This window comes from Camelus ferus, chromosome 1 (assembly GCF_009834535.1).
Source record: "Camelus ferus isolate YT-003-E chromosome 1, BCGSAC_Cfer_1.0, whole genome shotgun sequence".
NCBI classification, from domain to species: Eukaryota; Metazoa; Chordata; class Mammalia; order Artiodactyla; family Camelidae; genus Camelus; species Camelus ferus.
In genome coordinates this window covers 22,991,519-23,018,190 of record NC_045696.1, presented here as the reverse complement: position 1 = coordinate 23,018,190, position 26,672 = coordinate 22,991,519, and the positions used below count along the sequence as shown (strand labels likewise).

At 34.0% G+C, this 26,672-nt stretch overlaps 1 protein-coding gene across 19 annotated transcripts in view; it reads left to right on the top strand.

Moving 5' to 3' along the window:
- Positions 1 to 26,672, top strand: part of LOC116662781 — a 551,908-nt gene that overhangs the window by 438,144 nt on the left and 87,092 nt on the right. For 11 of the 19 annotated variants that reach the window (XR_004318892.1, XR_004318881.1, XR_004318878.1 and 8 more), the window contains one exon: positions 17,812 to 17,874. Coding sequence is in view for 2 of the 19 variants with exons in the window: in XM_032477170.1 (XP_032333061.1) it covers positions 15,529 to 15,591 (63 nt within the window). In the remaining 17 variants the exon portion in view is untranslated. Of the gene's footprint in view, positions 1 to 843; positions 958 to 15,528; positions 16,124 to 17,811; positions 19,801 to 26,672 lie in introns of those variants that run through there. The other 8 variants (XR_004318887.1, XR_004318870.1, XR_004318893.1 and 5 more) reach the window with 5 other exon arrangements.

Genomic DNA, 26,672 nt, shown 5'->3' with positions numbered 1-26,672 from the left:
GGCACTGTGTTGGGTATATGTTATTGCCTGTGGACTAAAATAGATACTGCACCAAACGCTAACTTCTTTTGGTGCCTTCTAGACACCATCACGCTGAATGCCAGACAAGCTTTTGCAATACACATCCTATCAGGCATATGATTTTTGTAATATTTAAAGCACAGAATGAATTTTGAAATACGTCCCAGAATTCTTAATGTCGATACTTTTACTTAACCATCAGTGTCTAGGTGCACAGCAAACTCTTCTAGATTTTGTTTTCACCCCTTCGCCCTTTACACCTGTTCTCAGTCACAGTCCACTTGTATTAAAGCTACGTATGCCAACTGTCACAACGTCTTGGAAGAAAACCGTTTGGTCTTATGTTAAAAAACTTTTTGACCTGTTTTATTATTTCTACAAGATTTTAAGCTTTTCGAAGACGTAGTATTATTTCTTGCAGAGCATCTTGCACATATGCAGTTCTCAGTATTTATCAATTATTAAAGGAGTAATGGAAACTTTGAGACTATTTTAAGGCCCTGATTATCTGTTTTTATTTTTGCCACAGCAGATTAACTTCAGTAAATAAAAGGTTGACACAGACCCTGATCAATAGACCATAGACATCCCTACAAAGAAAGAAAAGTAAATGACGTCACTGAAACTCAAATTATAAAAAATATACAATATAACATGCACTATAAAGTACATAAAAGTGTAAACAACATGTAGTTTAGGGATAAATAATCAAATTATATCTTTGGAAAACTATATTTACTCTAAGTGCAGTAGGCTATCTAGGCACTGAATGCCGTGGCAAGTTAAGGGAGCACATTTTTTAATAGATTTTATTTTTTACAGAAGTTTTAGGTTCGCAGCAAAATAGAGAGGAAGGAAGATATGGAGATTTCCCACATGCTCCCAGTTCCCACGCATGCATGGCCTTCCCCATCACCAACATCCCCCATGAGAGGGGTAAGTTTGTTACAATTGATGAACCTACTTTAATACATCATTGTCACCCAAAGTCCATGAAGTCTGTCACCATTCTAGGATTTAGGTAGTTTCACTGGCCTGAAAATCCTCTGTGCTCTGCCTAATCACTCTCCCTTCCCGCTAACCTGCTGCTGTAAACAGAAGTGTGTAGGTTGCTGTGTAGAGATAAGTGTTTTCAGCTTCTTTGAGTAAATATCAAGGAGTGTGGTTGCTGGATCATGTGGTAAGAGTATGTTTAATTTTTTGAGAAGCTGCCAAACTGTCTTCCAAAGTGCTGTACCATTTTGTATTCTCACAGTAATGAATGTGAGGTCCTGTTGCTCCACACCCTTGTCAGCACTTGGTACTGTCAGTGCTTCAAATTTTGGCCATTCTAGTAAGTGTGTACTAGTATCTCATTTCTGTTTCAACTTGCATTTCCCTGAGAAGACTGATGTAGAATGTCTTTTTATATGCTTATTTTCCATCTGTATGTCTTCCTTGGTGAGCTTTCTGTTAATGTTTTTGGCTCACTGTTTGATCAGATTATTTGTTTTCTTATTGTTCAACTTAAAGAGTTTCTTTGTATATCTTGGATAATTGTCCCTTATGAGATCTTTTGCAAATCTTTTCTCCCAGTCTGTGGCTTGTCTTTTCATTCTGTTGCTTTTTGTGTGTGTGTGTGTGTGAATGACTATCTTGCTCTATTACAGAACTGGGACACTATATTCAACCAGAGTTTAATAATCAACGCCTGTAATAATGACACCAAGAGAACTATATATACCTAGAAACCTAAAATTATGAGAATATATTCCTTTTAGTAAATAAAATATGCAATGTATTCTAAATGCATATTTATGCTTAAAAATTATTTTCCTATTATAGAATAAAGTTCTATTAGTGAAAAATAATTTGTGGGATATTCCGTTCTCTGATAATATAATATAAAATATATAGTCCTGTAATGTTTTTATAGCTAAGGAATTGAGGAACAATAGAAGAAAGACTTGATTAAAGTGGGTTCAATACATGTACAAATCACTTGCATTTTTTAAAGTTACACATGGTGTTTTGTGAAATTAAAAATGCTCTTAATTCATGAAGTTAACAGGAATAAAATTATTCTTGCATTACTTACAAAATGAAGGTTGTTTATAAACAAAAACCAATGTTGTCACTCATACACTCATACTAGTATGCTAATAGAAAAAAGATTGCATGCAAAATATGAACAGTGAGTTCTTTGTGTAGCCCATTAGATGATTCCAAATGTAAGCATCCCAAGGAATTTTTATTTGGTTCTAGAGAGATAAAGAAGATGTAAAAACTGATGTAGTTGGGCCAATGGCCATCAATATGGGACTAATCTGAAGCATTCCCATTATAAATCTGGAATAAATTTAACACAATTGACTACAGATGGCAGTGTATGAATAAGCCATGTTTTGCTAATTCTGCCCACTCTTGTTCAACCACACTCCTTTTAAGGAGAATCTGTCATCACACACAGAGCAGATATGTGAACCTAGAGGATGACGCTGCACCAGCATAACAGCAAGTTAGTGGGGAGGTTGAGGGCAATTTTATCTGAAATCAAAATTATTTTGATGTATCAGCAATTGACAGTACATGCATGAGGGTGAAGTCAGGTCATATGTGACTTTTCAAAAGTAGACTATGCTAGCCATAATTGAGAACAGACAGTGGAAAAAGATGTGGTGAACAGAGAACCGAGGTGCAGTTCCTTATGTACAGTTAGATACTTAAATACATTGTAGAATGGATTGCGTCTGCCTTTCTGGGATGATGTTAATGAATAATTATTCTCTTTTGATTCATCAAGCATTCTTGCATTACACTTGGACGTCACTTGAGCATATTCATTTGGCTGCAGAAAAACATTCATATCAAATAATCCAGTTGCTAATAAGATATAATGATCAGGTGTTCCCAGTTGAGTGGCAGGCCCTTCCCAGCAGCACTCCCAATATTGCCTCAGTCCTGGGATTGGGTTTTGAATGAATACTTTTGACTCATGCTCTGTATATTTCCAAAGGCTATACCACTTATTTCTGGGGATGCAATTGGTGAATCCATGTGGATATTTGATATCAAGTAGAGAGAGCCTTTGTAAGTGTGTCCTATTAAGTAGGAAGGAAAGTCTTGCCTATTTATGACTTTGTTGCTTAACTCTTCTAATAAAAACTTCCACTTTGCTAAACATATGTTCCTATAGCCCTTCATTTCCATAAAATCTGAAATTAGTTAACATATAAGTCATAGCTACTAAGTGGGCAAGAAAGATGCCAGGCTTCTAAGATTACCATACTTAACATGTGAGCCTCACTTGTATGTGAGCCAGAAATCAAGTATCATGCATATTTAAGATAAATGCTCTTCTTAAAAAAGTCAAATTAATAAGACAACTAACAATTTTACAAGACTGCAACATTTTTAACTACCCAAATTTATTCATTTTAAACTTAATACGATTCATCTTCTCCAATTCTTAATATAGTGCTAGAAATGATTAAAAATTCCATGCAAGGAGAGCATTTATGATGTACACTGAATTTATGGGCTTGATTTTTTTTTCTTAATCTGAAATCAATTCATTTAAGGCACTTATAATCTGGTTTATATGTTTCCAGGGAGGTGATCTTTGTCCCCCAAATTCTGAAACTAACCAAAGCCTGAAAGAATCTGCTAATTACTTGTGGACCAGATCTCTAGATCTGAGAAGGTCCAGATATCCAAAAGCAGCAAAAGAGGCATTTTTAAAATTACTTAGAAAAGATTCATATACCGAGAATTGCGTATTATTTAGTTTCTCTGTTTTGGAAAAATAACAGTTGAAATGTACCATTCCATAGTTAGTGCAAAAGCAATGGTTAAAAAACTCTAAGCCATTTAAAACACCAATGTTACCACACTTAAAAACAACTCTCTTTTTCCCAATGTGTATGTGTTATGCCAGCAAAGATAACCATACATGTATGAACTTCACGCTCATTAAAGCTGAATTAGAGAAGTCTTAGAATCATCAATTAAATCAATTCACAAAAATTGCTTAGTACCAGACCTATAATTTGAGAGTGCTCAATAAATGTTCTGTATTCAAATCTGTTGAAGGATTTTAACAAGACTTTTAGGTACACATATTAACTCATATCAGTAATGATGACACCTCATTGTACTTTACGGTCAATGTTTTGAGAAATCACTTTTACTTAGAAATTCTCATTTCAATTGAAATGTTTTCATCACCTCCCACCTGATACAAAGATAATGGATGGTCATAATTTCTTAATAAGTCTTAATGTTGATTTGATCATAAGGGTAAAATTAATAAGCAACTTAATTTTCTGCATTATTTGAAGTCAGTTAATTTTTTTAAAGGCTTTGTTCTCTGTCTGTTCATTCTCATTTTCTAAAGAAAGTCAGACAATATGGTCTGAAGACTCCAGAATGTTCTTCATTTATCTGATTTAATAATTGTGTTTTAATGTGTCTTTAAGCATTTTTTGTGGAAAAATCTTATTTTTTATGAAAATTATAATTGCATTAGAAGCCTTCTCCTAACTCACATGGCCTAAATGGAGTATTTTGACTTCAAGAATATACAAGTTGTTACTTACTGTCCTTACTCCCATCTAGGCTTTGCTTTTAAATTTCTTGTTGTGCTTAATGTGGCTTTATTTTTTTCTGACTTAGGTTTAATTTTGTTATAAGATAATTTGAGGCATATTAAACATTTGAAGTATTAATTGGAGCAAAAATTGATTTGAATCTGGCAGTGCCAAACTGAAAGTGGTTGGGTGCTTTCAGAAGGGCTTCACGTCAGGAACTAGGGTATAGACTTCACAGAGAATACACAGGAGCAAAACCAGGAAGTTACTTGATTGGTCATAGCTTAATTTGTTGCCTAAATTGGGAAAGGCTAGTTGGCTATTTGTGATTGGTTGTCCTTAGGTTTCAATTTCTTAACCTTGAGGCATTTCAGGCTTAGGTTGTAGCCTACTCGCAAAGGCTACGAAGGCTTTAAAGCCGCCTCATCTAATACCCTCTTTGTTTAATTCCTTTAACCATTTCAGTTTACTTTTTATTGTCATGAGCTACATTTTTTCTGCTTTTTACTACTTTTACATTTCTACTCATCATTACCTACACCCCCTCCCACCAACCACCACCATGCAAGTGTCAAGGAGGAGGATAAACTTTCCTCTACCTTTCTAGGTTCTTCTGGGTACTCTAAGAATTACATTAACATGAGAAAGATTAACAGGAGAAAATAAAATTAATTTTGTATGTAGAGAACCCCACATGCATGCGAAGTTCAAAGACAAAAAGGGAAAATAAGGTATGTATTACATCCTGAGCTAAGGGATGGGATGAGGACATGGGCTTCTAAGGTCATTCACAGGATGATGAGAAGAGCAGATGTTTGATAATTAGAGGTTTGCTCTGCCGTGTAAGTGGGGCCACTAAGATAGCACTTACCTGTAATAACTCTTTTGGAAAAACCTCCCCAGTTTAAATTGTCTTAGGAAGTTAAGGGAGGCATAATCATTTCTCTTGAGCCACCAGGTTGTCATTTGCCATTAGCTCAAAGTAATCGACATGCCAGAGTGGTACATCTTGGGGAGGGTCTTTTCTGAACTCCTGCACAAGTAATACCTATAACCACACCTGCCATGCTGTTTCTAATAGCCCTTTTACTTATCTTTTTAAACATTTTCTGATTAAATAAATTTGAACCTTTCAAATAGTTTGCTTCATGTAATGTCTTCTTTTAAAGATTCTCAAAGTATGCATCATCAGAGAGGCCCTGTAGAAGGAAGCATTATTTCTCACTAAAATTACGAAGAAAATTAAACAAATGATAGTATTGGGAGAAGATACCTTTATTCGATTTTCTACTCTGTCCCAAACTCAACATTTTAACAGTAAAACTTCTATTTGTATTCCTTGGCAACACGAGAAAGGAAAACATAGATGGTAGGACAGCGAGGGAGAATTCTTAAATGTAAGCAGTTAGCATCTTTTGAAATATAAAAGATGTTCAAGAAGAAAACAAAACTGAAACATGAGGCAACAGAAGATTTTTTAAAATGTAATTTAGCTCAGAGGTCAACAAACTAATAGTTGATGGGCCAACTCCGGGACCTATTTTTGTACACTCTACTTGCTAAGAATTGCTTTTGCATTTATTCATGTTGAAAAAACAGACATATTATTTTGTACGTGAAAATTGATGAATTAAAATTGTGTTGTCCATAATAAAGTTTTATTGGAACACTACCACATTCTTTATGTATTATCTGGACTGTTTTCGTACTGCAAAGCAGAGTCAAGAAGCTGCGGCATAGACCATATGACATACAGCACCTACGACATTTAATATCTGGCCCTTTACAGAAAAGTCTGCTGACCCCTGATTTAGAACATTTCCTCAAGCTAATTTTCCTAGCTCATGAAATCCTTGTTTATTAACTAGCACTCTGGAATTTCAAGTCCAAATGAACCAATAGGCAGCTAGTTTGTTCAGATTTTTCCAGGAGAGTTTTCTTTACAATCACACAAGGACAGTATAAGCAGCCAGTTAAAAGCAGTTGCCTTAGTGTATTTGTTACTTAAAAAAAATTAAACCATGTATGTTGAGATAACTCACATGCAGTTATAAGACATACTACAAAGAGATACCAAGTATTATGTACCCAATTAGCACTTAAAAACAGTAGAACAATATCACAACCTAGATATGGAATGTGGATACAGTCAAGACAGAATACTTTAATCGCCATAAAGGATTCTTCATGTTGCTCTTGTATACCTGTACTGCTTCCCTCCCACTTCCATCCCACCTTAACATCTTAACTACTATTCTATTTTCCATTTCTATAATTTTATCATTTCAAAAATTTAGAAATGGGATCATCAAGAATTTAACCTTTGGGGACTGGCTGTTCTCATTCAGCATATCTCTTTAAATCACCCAGGTTATTGTGTGTATCAGTAGTCTGTTCCTCTTTATTGCTGAGTAGTATCCCACAGTATGGATGTATCAGTTTGTTTGACTACTTACCCACTGAAGAACATCTGGGTTGTTTCCAGTTTGGGGTTATTATGAAAAAAGCTGCTATAAACATTCATGTACAGGTTTTTGCATGAACATAAATTTTCATTTCTTTGGGATAAATGCCCAAGAGTGAAATTGCTGGGTCGTATGGTAAACATATGTTTGGTTTGTAAAAGAATGTGCCAAACTCTTTTCCAGCATTGCTGTGCCGTTTTACATTCCCATCAGCAATAATATGAGTGATCCAATACCTCACCAACATTTGATGTTGTCACTTTTTTTAGTTTTAGCTCTTCTAATAGAGGGGTAGTAATATGTCATTGTGGTTTTCATTTGCATTTTCCTAATGGCTAATAATGTTCAACATCTTTTAATGTGCTTATTTGTCATCTGTGTATCCTCATGGATAAAATGTCTCTTATCTTTTGCCCATTTCCATTTGTATTGTTTGATTTTTTTACTGGTGAGTTGTGAGATTTCTTTGTATCTTCTACATACTTGTCCTTTGTCATATATGTGGTTTGAAGATACTTTCTTTCAATCTGTAGCTTGTCTTTTCATCCCCTCAGTGGAGACTTTATGGAACAAAAGTTTCTAATTTTGATGATCAATCTGTCAGTTTTTCATTATGGATTGTGATTTTGGTGTCAATTCTAGGAATTCTTTGCCCATGCCTAAATCCCAAAGAATTTGTTCTCTGCATTTTCTAGAAGTTTTATAGTTTTATAGTTTTATGTTTAAATTAACATTTAAGTTAATTTTTAAGTAGGTTTTTTAGTTATTTTTAATTAATTAATTAATTAATTAAAATAATATAAATAAATAAAACAAATAATAAAATAGATTAATAAGTTACATCAATAAATTTTTAAATTTTTGAGTCAATGTGAGTTATACGTCAAAGTATTCTTTTCCCTTTTTTTTGGTTTGTGGATGTTTAATTACTCCACTGTTATTTGTTGTTGAAAAGGCTGTCTTTCCTCCATCAAGTTGTTTTTTCATCTTTGTCAAAAATTGATTATGGATGTATATATGATCTATTTCCAGATTCCCTCTTCTATTTCATTGATCGATGTTTCTGTTCCTTTGCCAATAACCACACAGTCTTGATTACAATCAAATAGTAATCTAATATTATGTTTATTATTAATAATATATTATCATATAGATTATATATCTATATGTTAAGTAATATATTATTACACAATACGTCTTGAAATTGGATAATTTTTCCCAACATATTTTTTTCCAACATTGTTTTAGCTATTCTAGTTCCTTTGCAATTCTATATAAAGTTTATAATCATTTAATCTATCTCTAGAAAAAATCTCTTTGGGATTTTGATAGGAATTACACTAAACCTACACATATTAATTTGGGAAGAATTAACATCTTTACTATGTTGAGACTTGCAATCTGTGAACATATGTTTCTCCAAATCTCTTAGACTTCCTTCATCAGCATTTTTATAGTTTTCAGCATAAACATTTGGTACATTGTTTTTTGAACCTATACCTAAATATATAATTTTTGAGTGATGTTCATTACTGTTATATTTGTATCTATTTTTTTTAACTTTATTACCCTAGCTAGAATAGAACTTACAGCACTGTGTTGAATAAGGGTGGTGAGAATGAACATCCTTGCCGTACTGCTGATTTTAGGGAACAGCTTTTAGTCTTTCACCATTGAGTATAATGTTGACTATAGGGAGGTTTTTTTGTGGAAGATCTTTATCAAATTGAGGAAATTCCCTCTATTCCTAGTTGTCAAAGCTTTTTCAATCGTGAATGGGGCCTGAATTTTGTCAACTGCATCTTCTGCATCCATTCATATTTTCATGTGATCTTTCTTCTTTAGCCTGTAAATATGATAGATTATATTGACTGATTTTTGAATATTGCATCCCTGTAATAAACCTCAACTGTCATAACCTATAATTCCTTTTATTTTATTAAGGATTTTAGGTCCATTTTCTTGAGGGATATTAGTCTATACTTTTCTTTTTCTACTGTCTTTGGGTTTATTATCAAGATAACATTTTCATAATATAAATTGGGAATTGCTCTCTATTCTATTTTCTCAAAAAAAATTTAGAATTTGCAATAAGTCTGTTATAAATATTTGTTAGAATCATTCAACGAAACTGTCTAAGACTTGAGATTTCTCTTTGAGGGAGTTTTTAAATTATAAACTAGTCAATTTTTAAAATAGATATAGGGCTATCCCAGTGATCTAATTTATATTGGATGAGTTGTGGTAATTTGTGTTTTTTAAGAATTGGTCTGTTTCATCTTATTTGTCTAGGTTCTATGTTTAGTGTTTGTGTAGTTTTCCATTATTGTTTTTAGATGTCCGCAAGGGTCTGTAGTGACATATCTAATTTTATTATGAAATTGATCATTTGTGTCTTCTTTCTTTTTTATTTGTCAGTCTTGCTGGAGGTTTGCCAAGTTTATTAATCTTTCCAAAGAAACAACTCATGGATTCGTTGATCTTCCCTGTAATTTTTCTGTTTTCAGTTTTATTTATTTGTGTTTTTACCCTTATTACTTGGTTTCCTTCTCTGCTTTAGGTTGATTTTACTCTTCTTATTCTTGATTTTGAAGTTGGACCTTTGACTACTGGTTTGAAACTTTTCTCTTTTCCAATATATGCAGTCAGTGCTATCAAGTTCCCTCTGAGCACTGCTGAGTGTTGTCTCACAGATTTTGCTGTGTTGTATTTTCATTTTTATTCACTCCAATGCATTTTTTCCCTTGAGACTTCCCCTTGGATCTAATGATATTTAGAAGTGTATTGATTCCTTTCCAAGAGTTTGGAGATTTTTCTGTTATCTTTTTTTGTTTTCTACTTTGATTTCATTTGGTCAGAAAACACACTGTATTATTTCATTTGTTTTTAATTGTTGAGATTTGTTTTATGGACCAGGATGTGGCCTGTCTTGGCATCTGGTTGTGGGCACTTGAAAAGAATGTATATTCTGCTGTTGCTGGGTGGTATGTTCTAAAAATGTCCATTAGATCCTGTTGTTTGATGATGTTGTTGAGTTCTATATTTGTGCTTATTTTCTGTCTAGTTGTTTTATCAATTGTTGAGAAAAGTGTGTTGAAGTTTACAACTATAATCATAGCTTTGTCTGTTTTTCTTTTCTATTTTACCAGTTTTCACATTACACAGTTTGCAGCCCTTTTGTTTGGTAGATACACATTCAGGGTTGTTATGTCTTCTTGTTGTTTTGTCTTCTTTTTATCATTTTGTGATGTTCATCTCTATCTCTGGTAATTTTCTCTGCTTCAAAGTCTCATCTACTTGACATTAATATTGCTTTCTTTGATTAATTTTTGCATGATATATATTGTTTCCATCATTTTACTTTCAACCTGTGTATATCATCTTGTTTGAATTGAGTTCTTTGTAGATAGCATATAATTGAGCCATGTTTTTTTTTTTTACTTCACTGTGCAAATGTCTGCAATTTAATTGATACATTCAGACAATTTACACTGAATTTAGTTATTGATATGCTAAGGTTTAAGTCTGCCATTTTATACTTTGTTTTCTGGGGTTTTTTTTTCCCTGTTTTTCATTTCTCCTACCCACATGTGTGTTAGTTAAACAAAGTTTAGAATTTTGACTTACCTAGTGTTTTTCAGTGTATTTCTTTATGTAGTTTTTAGTGGTTGCTTTATGTATTAAATTATACATACACATCACAGTCTACTGGTATCTTCATTTTACCAGTTCAGGTGAAGTATATGAATATTACCTCCTTTTTTGTACCTTTATCCTTATCTATTTGTAATATAATTTTCTTAAATATTTCTTCTGCATACATTTAGAACCACATCAGATAGTGTTTAATTTTTGTTTTCACTATCAATCATAATTTAGAAAACTCCAGAGGAGGAAAACCAATTATTTTTGCTCATATTTTTTATTACTAAATTCTTTCTTCCTTTCTAAAGTTCCAAGGTTCTTCTTTTATCACTTCCTTTCTGTTTAGACAATTTCCTTAGCCATTCTTTTAGGGTAGGTTTACAGTTGAAAATTACCTTAGTGTTCCTTCATCGGATTCTACTTTGATTTTCCCTTCATTCCTAAAGGATATTTTCTATAGATATAGGATCCTGGGTTAACAATTCTTTAATTCAGCCATTAAAAATATTGTGCCCCTTCCTTCTGACCTCCATGGTTTCTGATGAGAAACTCACTTGTCAGAATTTTTTTCCCTGTCAGTAAAGTTAAGTTTTTCTCTTGGTGCTTTCAAGATTTCTTCTTTGTCTTTAGTTTTCAGAAGTTTGCCTAAATGTGTTTTGGTGTGGATTTCTTTGTGCATTTCCTGCTTGTGGTTTGCTTAGCTTCTTGAATCTGTATGCCTTCTGCTAAATTTGGGGAGTTTCCAGCCATTATTTCTTTGAGCATGTTTTAAACCTTGTCCTCTTTATCCTCTCTTTCTGGGATTCCAGTGACATAAATGTTTTACCTTTTCTTATAGTTCTATGGTTGCCTGAGTCTCTGTTACTTGTTTCTTTTTTAAGCATATATATTTTCTGTGTAGTTCAGATTGGGTAATTTTTATTGTTCTAGCTTCCAGTTCACTGATTCTTTCCTTTGACCCCTCCAGTTTCTAAAAAGTTTCAGCTGTCATATATTTTAGTTATAAAATTTTCATATGGTTATTCTTTATATTTTCTTTTCTTCACTAAGAATTTTAACTTTTTAAAATTTATTTCAGCCATGTTCATAATTGCTTATTGAAGCATTTTCATGATGGCTGCTTTAAAATCTTCATGAGGTGGTTCTAATATGTCTATCATCTTGATGTTCACATGCATGATTGTCTTTTTATGTTCAGTTTGAGATCCTCCTGCTTCTGTATATAACATGATTCTCAGTTGAAATCTGGACATTTGGGTATGATGTTATGAGACTCTGGATCTTATTTAAACCTTCTGTTTTAGCTAGCTTCCTCTAACCAACAAAAACACTAACTAGCAAAAAACAGGGGGATAGCTTTGTCTCTGCCAGGTCTTGGTAGAAGTCCAGGTCTCCCCATTGTGGCCACCATTGACACCTGAGTGGGAGGGCTCTTTGTTACTTCAGGAAGGGGGTGAGAGTTTCTATTCTTCAGTAGGCTTCCACTACTACCTTCCTGGCTAGGAAGGGTTTGAGTGCTTTGTTACTGCTCCCGTCATGGCTTATGCTGGCTTATAAGTTAGAGGAGAATGAGGTTATCTTGTGAATGCTTATCTTATGTCCTGATTCTCCAATAGACCCCCTTTGTGAAGGATGCCCATTACTTTTAGGTTGAGTGGATGTCCAGGATCTGAATGAAGTCTCCACTGATGCTGCTTTTGGTGGGAGTAAAGGGACCGTGTCACCCCTTGACGAGGATGAACGTCTCAATTCCCTACTCAGACTTTCCTGGGGCTGGGAAGAGGACGTTGTGGCACATTGTTCTAACCTAGCAAGGATGGTACAAAGCTCCCCACTCTGCTTTGGCAGGTGTGGCGTAGTGTAGGTGTTTGTGTGGTGCTTGACTGGAGCAAAGTGATATTATCCCAGTGCTTTCTGTCTCTCTAGCCTGCTGCTTTCCTAATTTTTGGTTAGAGAGAATAAGCTTTTGTTGGGGATTTTTTGTTCTGCACCATTTGATGTCTCTGGGTTGCAGGCTTCTTCAGCTCCAAATGTTGGATATATGAGGGAAAATTAAAATCCAAGGAACTCACCACTATATTGTTCCTTGGGTCCTGAGGTCCCTAACTGGACTGCCTTCTCTCCTTCTTTTAGAGTTGTCTCCTTACATTTGTTTTATGTACAATGTCCAGGTTTTTTAGTTGTACCTAGCAGGAAGATTTACAAAAAGCTACATCTCATCAGGTTTCCTGGAAGTGAACATCTCCTATGTCTCCTGTCATGTTTTGTTTTGTTTTTTAATTGAGAGGGCAATATATAGTTTTCAAATTAGGTTCTTAAGGAGTCAAACAGAATTATGAAAAATTGATTAATATATTTTTTATTAAAAAGAGAAAATTTAAAACAGCAAGATGACAAAAAGCATCTCTATCTGTAATTTATTTTTTAATTCCATTTCACTTCCACATTCCAATTCCTATTAGTTTGTTTCTTGAATAGTCTGCCACTAATATGCTCCTTTAAGACCTACAACACTTTTGTTTAGAAGTGAGCTTTTCTCACTTGAAAGTTCTTACTAGATGACTCCAGCATGGGGGCATGTCCATTTGATTCATTGCTGTTCCCCTGTGTCTATCACAAGGCCTGGCCACATACTAGTACTTAATAAATATCTACTGAATAAGTGAATGAGAATTCAAAATTTAAATTTTTCTTTCTGTGAGGACTTGTCTACTTTCTTCTTGCTGTGCTTAGCATGGGGAACACGTGTCTGCTATGTTTGACACCGCACCAGCCACTTTAAGGCATGTATGTGCTTAGGACGTTAGCAAAAGTTGTCCAGAATTTTGCAATCTAGGAAAAAAAAGCATTTTAAATTTCAGCACATGTGTAAATTTTTGTTTTATGGTTTAGAATTCTTTGTATACTGAATTACAAATTGGGAGGACACCAGAATGTTTCCCAGGCACGTGTGTTTAGGTGCATTCACTCCTACCACTCCTAAAGAAAGTGACCCAAAAGCATGGCTCATAAAAGGCCACAGACTTTTTCAGGATATGTTTCCTAGATATTTGATTTTTTTTTTGATGGTTTTCTTTTATTAAGCAAGTCATGGTTTGATTACGCTTTAAAATCTTTGTTATGTATTGTGCAGTGTGTGTGTGTGTGTGTGTGTGTGTTTACATGGAGCAGGGGTAACGTCAGCCCATAATTTTGTAAGGCACTGAATATAATTTAAAAATTTTTGCAAACACAAGTATAAAGATTCACCCATCATTGAAAAATTGAAACATTTTTTAATGCAGGTAGAACATGATTCCTTTTAGTACTACTGAGTATGTTTGGCTTAAATACTAAGACTTGCTTTCCCATTTGGCTTTAGATTCTGCTTAAGGAAGTGGTGAAAGATTTAATTCACCGTACTTTTGTTAGAAAGTATGGAAATGTTTGTCCACGGGAACTTTTGTCACTTGCTAGAATAGAAATTCATTGGGAAGAAGGAACATTTTCATTGTATTGCCCAAGAGCCGTTGATATATTCCCTGCATCTTTCAAAGGCATCTTTCATGCCACACAGGAAAGCTGTAGTTAGTGAAGGAACAGAAAGAGCACTTCTTACACGAGTGAGTCTCAGCAAACTTGCACAGCAGCTGTGCTAGGTACTGATGAGGATTACCACAGGACCCAGTTTCAGGGGTTCCTGTGGCTGAAGAGACAGCTGGCTCCCTCGGGGGACCACTTTGATGGAGACTGCAGCAATAATGCATCCTCACTCTTGCTAGTGGATATTGTGGCCATGTAGTACAGAACTGGTGCCAGATAAAGTCGGAAAGTAATAAAAAGCAAGATGAATCTCAGAGATTTTAAATCGCCATGTGAAGAACTAAAACAAACGACCTGGGCGTGACGCATTCACTCATAAGGAAAAAGAGGCAGAGGAGGGTTGCCTCTAACTCAGAAAACTTGCAGAGATTTCAGGCTTTTCATTTGAGAACCATTTGGGTGTGTTGTGAAATAAAGTTGCAAAGTAGGCATGTTCAGACCTTTATTTGCTACATTTAGTAAGAAAGATTCTCACCCCCCCCCGCCCCCACTTAACTACAAGAAGCCAGAGTTTTCTGTGCAAACTGAAACAGGCGTTGCAAGAATCAGATTCACTCTGGTCGACTCTTCACATTCCAAGTCATCATTGCATTAGGCAGCACAATTCCATCTCTGGTTGATGGGCAGAAAAAGTGGGCAGCTTGCCAGGTAGACGTTTCCATGACTCCCAGCCCCCAAAGGTGATGCGTTTTTCAGCTAATTCAATGAAGAGTGGGCTGAACTTTGGGTCTAAACGAGACAATAGCTGCCTTCGCAGTATCAGCAGAATGGTTGATGGGAATGCACTCTACATTTGGCAGAGGATCATGTGACCTTACGACTGAGATTTTGTGATGGTGCCAACGGAGACTTGGAAAGCAGCAACCGTCCTGACTTTTTTCTTCTTTTCTAGCATGGCTCAGAAAATGGTGGATCTTAATACTTGACTTTAGCCAGACTCAGCAAGCGACTGAGCTTTGAAGCACAACTTCGCCTTTATTCTGGGTTTTTGGCAGGCCACCAGGAGGCTGTCCCTTTCACGCCTGATAAATTCTGCTGCTTATCTCTAAATAGGAAAAAAAAGAAAAAGAAAGAACATATAAACAGAATATTGAGGCATAATAAGTGAATCCTAAAACTGTATGTGCTTTCTTGTTTTTTGCCTTTTCTTACTAGTGATTTTTTTTTAATGTTAATACCCTTTCTGCTTGTTGAAGAATCCAAGTAGGCTTTTTTTTTTTTTTTTTTTTTTGGTTTATAATGAACAGGCATTTGAACTGGGCAAACAGGACGACAGCAGCAGTGAGCATGAGATCATTGCAGCAGCGTAGCAAACTGGCACCCTGCCTTCCTGCCTTCTCACCCTTTTGGTTCAGGAGACAAACGTGTGCAATCCTCATTTCTAAAGTCAGCACAGCCTGGAAGGATTCCTGGTCTCTCCCACCTTCTACCATTCTGCTGCCAGGGACGGCAAGGATTGGTGCAGCTTCTGCGCAGTGCTTTGTGCCTGGAATACCGAGAAGGAAGAAAAAGAAGACAAGCACCCTGGACCTTTTTTCCAAGAAATAACAAGAGCCATGAAGGAAAAAAAAATCTGAGTTTGTCCTACTCTATGCAACAGTGCTGAAAAAAAAGAGCGAGGGAGAGACGGTCCTGCTCAAAAACAAAAACAAACAAACAAAAATCCAAACCAAAACAAACCAAAAAAAAAAAAATTGGCTTGTATAACTACAGAGACATCGGGCTTTTTAAAGCAGCTTGTAAGGCAACATAAGCAAATGAGCCTTCTCTATTTGTATTATTTCAAAAACATGGCAAAATAAGCAATAATTGCACTTGGTGAAATCGCACCTTTCATATCAGGTATAACTTTTTTTTGTTGTTTCTTTTTTAAGCCTACTGTTATATAAAAGTGGATCCTTGAACTTTCAGTTTACTCTTATTTAACTCATCACCCACTTTACTCTTATTAACTTTTTCCTTTTGCTCTCTTGCTCTAATCCTGATTAGAATAGAAACTTTAAGAAAAATGGAAAATTCTTTATGAAAAAGATTTTGTCATACATAGACTTTTGGAAGGACATTAATATGTTGTCTGGGCTTTTTGTGTACAGTAGTAGTTTTTGCTCTCGAAGAAAAGTGAGCATTTAGCCCTAGTTGATAAAGAAACTAAATCTTTCAAGTGCTGTGACTCATAATTTGAAATGTGAAAGAAGAAACTTTCTGAACTTCTACAAAAGGGTCATATTAGAATATTTATTAAACTTCTAATAAATAAAATTTAGTTTGGGGGAGGTTATATTTAAATTTCAGTGTAACAGACTTCAGCGTAACAGAAATAGGGATGAAAAGATCATGTTCTCAGTTGATAAGTAGAAAAAGAAGCTTGTTCCACAATAATATTGACTTTTAAAACATATTTATAAGAAGCATTTGTCTTAGAGCTATTGCAGAAAGGGTTAGAATTATCCATTAAGTATTCTAGTGGAAAAAGTATCTACAAACTTGTTTTAAGTTTAAAGCAGTGTATTGGCTCAGCAGATAAATGCTTTGCATTCTAACTGTTTTGTCTGTTTTTAGAAGTAAATTTCTAAGCAATTTAAGCATTTTATAACAAAAACTCAGTTTTGCCTGGTTCAATGGGAAATTAGCCTACGTATTCACCTATTTTAAGATTAAAACAGTTTCTAAACATATTTAAAAACTGTTAAAGCGAGAAATGCTCTGGAAATATATGGCGTATATAAATAAAGACTATAATTTGCATGTTAAGAATTGATGCTATAATATTCTCCATGAAAAGAATGAACTTTAAGCAAACTGTTATGCTTTTAAAATCATATTTTATTATAATAAAAATATATAGGGTAAACAATGAGAAAATATTTTAGGACTGATGAGTTCTACCTTGTTTTTTGTTATCCTTTGAAGAATTATGGGAAATTAAAAATACCCTGTATACTGATAACATTCAAATAACCCGTTTTATTAAGTTTATTGGTTATTATTCACTAATTATTTTAAAAATAGCTCTTGTTCCTTTATGTTGCCTCAGCTAATGGAACATCAACTTTCACAGGCTTAATTAACATTTATAAACCTGTTTTCATGTTTCAAGATCCTTTAGTTGAAAAACATTATTTTAAATGTTATTTTTAGGAGCCATTAATCTCTACACTCTTAATTATCTTATTAAGCTCCATGCCAAATCCAAATCTCTTTTCAGCTTTCACTACTTCATTGTGCAAAACCTAGTCGCTTCTTTAACAGCCATGCCTCCTTTCACTTTCAAAACTGATACTGTGAAAACAACACCAACCAAAATGAAGGCATAAATGCAAACTATGAAACCACATTATATGTCATATGAGTAGCCTTGGGTGGGGCTCCATGAATCTTCCAAGCCTTTAAAAAAAAAAATACTTTAAAAGGTTTTGCCCATTTTGATACTGTATTTTCTTCTCGATCGTCTACCTTCATTCCCACCATCCACCCAGATTCTCCAACTAGGCAGCAGTTGTCTGATATTTCTCCTTTTGTGGTTGTTTTAGGGAAAAACTTAAAATGGATATGAGAAGTGAAGAAAGTGATCATAGGAGAGGAAATCATCTCAGGTAAAAAATATAAAGCAAAAGAGCAATTAACATTTAATACTTTTAAAGAAAAAAATAATTTTGACTGTTTAGTTATAAGAATTTGTTTTACACTATTTATGGATCTAGTTATTAGAATTGTCATTGATGGTTTGAGGATTTTTATTACCTACCTTTGTAGAAAATTTTTGTCTGAGTTTGTGATCAATGTACAGTTTGGGTCCCTTTAAACACAGATCTGTATATCCATTCATACAACAAAGGTGAAATAAAGTGGAATAGAAAGTAATTTAGGCAAAGACAAAATAGGTTTTTTCATTTGTCATATACCAAATAAAAAGAAGTGAAATCTGGGGGGAGGGAATAAAGTCGTGCTCTTTTTTTTTAATGATACAATAAGAGAATGAAACCAAAATATACATTCTTATAGTTAATGATAAAACCCAAAGCAAATGTTGCCTTTTGTTTTGTCTAAATTTATGAATATATGTTAAATATTTTTACTACATTTGACTGACTGCATAATTGGTAATCTTTTTACTATAGTTTTTAATAAGTATGGGAATAATTAGAAAACAAATAGTAGTGAAAAATTATGTAGATCACAATATCTATGTATAGTCTATAAAACACATTTCATTTTGTTTATTTCAAAACAGGCAAAAACACTAAGTAATTTTCTAAATATTATTATTTTTCACAATGAAGATATAATTAAAAATGCTAAAGATTGTGATATGAGTGAAATGATTAATGCTGTACAACTTATAATTTTGTTGCTGTTGAGCTTAGAAACTTAAAAAACGTGTACGTGGCTGGTTTTATGTTTACTCTTTGTGTGTTTGTTTATTGTTTGGTGGTTTAAATTTTTTTTAATAATAATTTATTTTGGCCCAACCTGTTGACCAGATAAGAGTTGTATGTAGCCATCTATTATGTTTTAAGTATATCCTTTTTGAAAAATAAATTTAAACATATTGTGTTTAAGAGACAAGATATCCTCTTTTATGCAATAGATCTGTAGTATACATGTTAGCGCGCAGTAGTAGTAATAATGCTATTAATGTGTCATTCATTTTTGTTTTCTGATATTAATTTATCCAAATATTGTCCATTTCAGTATTACTTCAACTACAGACACATATGTATATTTGAGACTTTTAAATAACTTCCTTTGTGCTCTGCCTAATCAACAAAATCTTAATTGTTTTATGAGAAAGTTATAATATTACCAATTTCTTGAAACCACTAACTGAGGTTTTATGAGTTAAAACAAGCAGTCTAACTCTTACACAATTAGCTTAATAGTTAATTTGGTCTTAATTATAGGCTCATAATACTACATTCATGTTTCACAATTATATAATTCATATATGCATGTATGGATTCTTTTTTATTTTCTTTTAAAATTCATCATGAATTAGAATAGTCTAATTCCAGAATATTCACTCTTAAAACAAAAGTGATCTGTGAAAAATCTTTCATTATAGTAGTTTTAAAATTCTCATGTATATAATCTGTATTTAGTTTAGAATATTTATGAAGGCCTTTAACTGGGAATATGTATACTTCAAGCATTTCAGCATTTAAAATATTTATGCTAAAAGATTGATATTATTTTTGTCTCCTAATTTCATCAGATACTCACAATAAATTCTGCATTAGTAGGGAGCTCATGTGAGATTTTGCCCATTGGCATAAACCCGTAGATCCGATCTTGTGGTGAAGTGGACCGCACAAGCTCGCTTCTATGGGTCTGTGTCAGTGTGGTAATCTGACAAAAAGCTATGCACAATGCTGTTAAATAATATTTCGGTCAAATCCCTGTGAAACTCTAGTTGGTTACTTTTGAAGTGATTATATTTTCCTTTGGTTTTTATGTCTATATTAATCCTCACCTGTTTTACAAGGCAGGCTTCGATTGTCGACCACTTGGAAGAGCTCATAGCCCAGCCATTCAAGTTTAAATCCAAGTATAGTAAATTACTTAAGAAACTTGAATTTTTTATAGCAAGGTTGGAACCAAGATCTCAACAGATCCTGTTCAGAAACTTTTGCTCACATTCCAGTGGTTAGTACACTTCATCAGCTTCAATAAGAAAATTAAAGGCTATAACTGGATTTATGTGTTACCTTTGAGCCTATTTCCCTTCAAAAATGAAGCTGAATGCTATTGACTTTAAATATTATTAATTGCTAGTAGAACTACACCATGAGAGATGTCAGGGGACGTTTTATATAACCTATGCTGAAAACTCAAGAGGTTAGGATAGTCCTCGTAAACACATAATAAGTTTATTGGTAAAATGTTAGCGTATTATATCTGCATCCTTGCCAAGTCCATAGGTGTATGGCCGCCATTTTTGGAGGAGCTGACTCCAGAAGATATGATAAGGAGTTTGAAGCAACTTTGAAAGCTGTGTGCATCCGGGTTGAGGTAGTAGGTTGTATGGTTTAGAGTTACACCCTGGGAGTTAACTGTACAACCTTCTAGCTTTCCTTGGAGCACACTTGAGCCATCGAGGAATTCTTCATCACTTTAATCTGATTGAGCCGATTTCTGTGCAAGAAGGTAATGTGTCATGAGTATTTTGGATAGCTAATTTGAGCTTTTCGGGCATTAAAATTATTCTTTCATCCATGCATATTAGATTATCCCATTTGCATCTACTTGTAAACTCTGGCAAGATGGCATTTCTAATAGGTTGTTACTCTATCAAACATTTTTAAGAACTGGTGAGTAACGACTTCAACTGCATTAATATTGCAGCTTTTATCATCCATAGACTCACAAAATTTGGCACTTAAGTTTGGAAACTGATCATTGGCCTTTCTATTTTTATTGGCTACTTAGACACTATAGTTAAAAAAAAAAAAAGTCTGTTAGTGTCAGTGACTTCCATAGCACATTATTTAAGTCCTTCTTATGACACATCACTTTCTCCCGTATGTTATGGCTATCTGTGTGCTTGTTTATTTTTTCCGTACTAGACTGTAAGCCCCTTGAGGGCAAAGTCCATGCCTTATTTTTCATTGTATCCCCTGCAATGCTTTACACATAATAAGAACTATTTATTTATTAGATGAATGAATGGAGTAGAAGATCTCACTCTTTGATGATTTTTCTATCGAATATTGGAATGAATGACAACAGTGGTCATAAATCTAAGCTTTATTTGTCCTAAAATTTGCCTAAACTTAATTCACAGACTACTGTGCATCAGTAATATACCTGACTTATTCTTTGACTGTGTTGAGTATGTCTAGCCCTCCTAGACACATGATTTAAAATTTAGGGCTGTTTTTTTCTGGAGTGAAAAGAATGGACCACGTTCATTTTTATTAATAAGTTCATTACAGTTTATAATACTACATTTAGGTTATGGCTATTTCTTTTGACTTTTTAAAGTTCTTGATTTCCAAATAAATGGTTTTCCTTTCAGCATCAATTTTATAAATCAGCTTTTTGTAATCTGTATGCTTTCCTTATCTTCTGCCCTTTATTTTTGTACAACTGTACCTGAATAAACCAGAAACAACTAAACCAGACACATGTCAAGAAATTAATAATAAATAAGTATACAAATTATAATTTGAGGATTAAATTTTTGTTTGGAGGAAAGGCACCTGCAGTATGCTGTTTGTACAAAGCAAATCAGTCTCTTTGGAGTCTATTAGCTTTGTGTCAACTTCAGCTGCAGGGAATGGTGTAATTTACATAGAGATGCTAGTTTATATAGATCATTTTTCAGTCACAGAATTTAATTGTTGTAGATGTTACAACTTTAAACTCCAAGCGTGTAACATTGAATACATAAGAAAAGATTTTTAGGTACAAATATATGTTAAAAACTGTAAGATTCTGGCTATGTGGTGATGGACTTTCTATAGAACACTCTGGCATCTCGATATCTCAGAATCTAGAATTTTCCAACAACTGTGGGAAAGGAAGAACTTTTGAATCACCAACAGGAGGAACATGTGAGCCTTAGAAGGCTTGAATACCAGTGATTTCAAGCAAAATTATTTGACTGGTGTACAGAAGTTAAAAACTAGTAGTCTCTAAGAAAGAAAAGTCTTTTCAAGAACTAATCAAGAGATAATGAACAAGGGGCAGGAGACACAGACAAGAGAGTGAGAAAGAGACAAGTGAAAGAAACAGACAACTGAGTGGTAGACAATTATATCTTTGTGAATAGTTTAACCCTTGAGAGCCTAGCTCCCCTTGCGTGTGTATGTGTATATGCATGTATCTGTGTGTATTCCAGTGCTATGTGTATAGGTTTGGAGACCAAGTCATGTACGTGTTGATGGGCCAAATAGAAAACCATTGCCAATAAATGCCTGTTTGCATGCAGTGCAATAGAGTTAAGTGTATCGCAGAAGTCAACTATGATGTGCGGTTTAAGGATAATCTTCTAAAAACACTAGCACAAATGCATAGAATTGTGATCTCTTACCTACCCTATCTAAAGTGAACTGGTATTATTTTTAAAAATTGCTGAAAAGTGACAAAGATGTAGCAATGATCCATTGTTTTAGTTTTGCAGATGTCTAAAAGGCAGAGGATATAATTAGCATCAGTGAGGAAAAGAAAAATTTTCTCTGTAGGGTGAGAATACCACATGGGACAATTATGCATTCTCTAGTGATTAATAGTAAATTTTGTCCCTCCAGCTATGGGGTTATCTAAAATACTATATTTCTGTGGAAAAAATGGCAAATGACTAGTATACAAACTGACAAGATTATTTTTGAAGAAACTAAGATTCAGGGCCACTGCTGGTGTCTGTATCTAGAAATAATTAAATTATTGTCCAAGAAACCATGGGGAAACATCGTCATTTAGAAAGTTAGCATTCAACTTGGGGACAACTATACAGATTGAATAATTCCTAAAAGAATTTTAAGTGGTCAAGTTTTACTCTATTTCAAGTTTTCCAATTTGGTAACAAAGGAAGTATGAAGATTTAGGAAACAAATATCAGCAAATCATACTTAACTGATGTATCTTTTGACATTTGGGGACAGTAAGTTGTGTGTGTATATATATATCTCTTTAGATTCATAGTGGCTGATGGACCCTAAGCACTTTGTGGAATAAGGCAGGAAGGAGTGAGAGTGGGAAGGAAGGAAGGGAAGAGGGAGAAAAGAAGAGGAGGGAGAAGGAAAGGAGAGGAAAGGAAAACCAACTGCAAAGCAATTGACTGGGCATTACCAGAAAAATCTAATTTAGTCCATAATATTACCTCATAATGTTATGAAGTAAATTGGCCAAAGTAGCGATGAGGGAATCAGATAAATCACTTGGCAATGGGACTGAGTCTTCTTGAAAACAATTCAGCAGTACATGAACTATGTTATTAGAATAAATGAGTCACTTTCTGTAAATAATCATTTTGTTTCTCTCATTCCCTATTATCAAACACTGACTCATGAGCCTAGGTGATTCCCCAAGATTCCCCCAAATGATGTGATACAGGATTCTGCTACTTTGAGCATTATTTCACACTAGTGCCTAGTTTTTCTTCAACAGAATGTAGGAATAACTTTTTTTTTTAATGGAGGTACTGGGAATTGAACCCAGGGTCCTTGTGCCTGTTAAGCACACACTTTATACCCTCCCCCCCAAGAATATAGGAATAAGCCTTGAGGTTACTGATCTTGACTATACCTGAAAGACACATAGGGAACACCCATGAAAATCATTAGGTGGAGGTTCTGACATAATCAAAAGAGCATTTCTCTCTTACTTGCTTACCACTTCCTACCATCCACTACTACTTACTTCCAAGCAGACCTGCTACTAGTTGATACCACATTTGAGATCCGTGTGTATCACCTCTTCATCCACAAAAGCATTTGCTCTTTCTCTAAAGGAGACTTTCTCCATCTTGAATCCTCATAGCCCTTGCAACTTTTATTCCCACAGGGTTTTCTCTAACTTCCATTAGGAATAAGTCCAAGTGCCTGTGTGAGGGACTGTGGCTGACCTTTGTACCTCCTACAGTGTACATCCTTTTTTTTTTTAATGTTGGATTTAGTTGAACTTTGGATCATTTATGGACACTCAAACTTACACAGTTCTTAAAATAAACTGTGCTTCAGCAGTAAGGTACTTCTAGACTCTCCAGAATATATCATTATAGGATGAGGAGTTTTTTTATTTTTTAAACAATATCTTGATTAACAGGCCAGTCTCAATTAAGCCTATGATATACCATTGAAGGTTATTTATGAAACAAACTAATCTCTATTATTTATAATAAATCTAAGCCCCTTGAGTTCAGAAATATCTGTCTTTTCAAAACTTACTCTTACCATAGTGCTCAGCTTATAGGATAAATTGAAGAACCCTTTGGTAAATAAATAGAATTTTTTTTAATGAAACAAAAACATCACGTGATACCGTGGAGCAATCCTATATTTAAGTGAACTTCAAACTTTTAAAATTTAGAATTTAAGAGGAATTAGGAATATCACTTTTAACTTTTAAGAAGTCTGTTTCATGGTGGTTCTTAATTATTAAGTTGGCGTTGTTTGTGTGTGTCTTCACTTTTAACCTCGCTCTATGCTGTGTGGAATGTGCAAGTTAAATAAACTGCCAGTGCTTCCTCCCTGCATCGACCTGATCCCTCTTAAATCCGGACTTTGTTGCTCTTCACTCTGAACTCTTGCAGCACTTACTTGAACTCCAGTCATATTCAGTCTTGTGTTTCCCACTGCTTTTTTAATATGTTTAGACAGTAAGTAGTAAAGTTAGGTTGTAAGCTGTATAATTTATGTATACTTTTACTTATTAGGCACTTAAATAGTATATAATTGAAATTAAAAATGAAATCTAGATTTATAAATAGCAAGAATCTTAAAAATCAACTGGCCCACTTTCCAGATGACCAAACTGAGGCCCAGAATGTTCAATGATTTTGCAAGGGTCAGCCCACTAGTTATACAATCCAGTTTTCTATCCAAGAAAAAATATTTCATGCTTGTAATCAATAGCTTTTTGGATAATGTTATTAAACAAATTTTAATTAATTTATTTATTGAAATTAGATAATAAGGTTTTATTTCTAAAAGACTTTAAATAACACTAATTTATCTTCAGATTCTACTGTGATAGATATATAATTAATACTGTTTAAAATCAACTCCATATCCATTTAATTCTTTCTTTTCAAATACCAGTACACTCTTATTCTTCTAGGCATAGGGAAAAATTTACCCTCTGGTTCCACTGTGGTATTTCCTCTCTTGTCAGAATCCTTCTCCAGGGGAGAAGAGTAGGGCCCAGCCGTTAATGGCATAGCTTAAGTAAGAAGGGAAGAACTATGAACTGGTTAACCTCTCAGCATTATGTTGCTTGGGAGAATGGACGTTAATATGAAATGGTAGTCATTACTAAGTCCAGCTTCAGAACTCAATTACCTGTGCCCCCGTGAGATATGTAAGATATTACATACAACACCTTACCAAGGATCATGAACTTAAATCATTTCTGGGTCTAGGCAGGGTAATAATCCAAATTTACAGACAAGAGGAAGGAATGAGGACTATGGTAGACCAAAGAAGGCAAGCTCACTTTCAAAATATTCCAAAATGACTTCATCAGTCAATCTATATTTGGCCCCAGAGGTAACCAATTCTCTATCTTTGCTGTGAAGGTATCATAAAGTAAAGCAAAATTGCAATAAATCTGTTCTCTTGATGAAATGAACAGCATCTTTTCTTATGATTGAACTAGATAATTTATAGTATCTATGATGCTATCGGGTAATTCTAAGGTATTAAAAAAGATAAATTCTTACACACTTACATGCTTAAGCTGTTATTTCAAAACGACATGTATGATCCATGATAATCTAAATATTTCCTTGAATATAATTGTCTAATGAAAAATATTCATCGGTCAAGCAACAACTAACAAGTACAATGCTATTTTGTTGCTATTTTAATGAATGAAACGTAGTAATAGAAATTGTAGTAGTCCTAGTAGTACTATGTAGATTCTCACTTGCATCTAAATCTCAATTTACAAAATGATGTTCTTGTACTTATTTCTCAAGTAATTCATGCCATAGCTAGATGGATAGATAGCATTTTCAAGTGAGAAAAAAATCAAAAGGTTAACTAGAGAGAATGCAAAGTCTTAGACACTCATCTGCATATAAAGTGCATTCATCTCCATATAAAATCTTAGACACTCAGGCAACTGAGTAGACTTCAAGAGTAAAGTAACAATATTGTTAATTATATTTTGTGTTATAATTAAAAAACCAGTTATGCATAAATCTAGAATTAGGTCAGATTCCTGTCCATAATTTTTTCAATATAATTTAATCCAATGAATTTATATTTGGCAAATAGCAATGACACAATCAATTTTTGAAAACACTGAGTTTATAGTAATAAAGAAAGCATGTGTTTGCAATTTTGCTAGGCGTAGTATAAATTTTTTGTTTAATACAATTGGGATCAGTAGTTGGCGAGTAAATCCACAAGGGTTGTTAAAGAAACAGATCTTAAAAATTAATACATACACACAATGCACATTTTGTTTAAATTTTAAAACGTGATTATGTGTTTATTTGTCAGTATCTTTCAGTAAGACAAGAACTATTTTGAGTTTGGGTTACTAATTGTAGATCTTAGTCACCTTTTCTTTCTGTAAATCCCATAATGCATCATCTGTGAGTTCTAATTTTGATTGCTTTTTAAATGTCTTTAAAGTGCAAATCCAATACAAAGAAATCTGAGAGCAGATTCTTATTTTTCTCTACAATTTTTTCCAATTTTGCATTATTTATATTTAACTATAG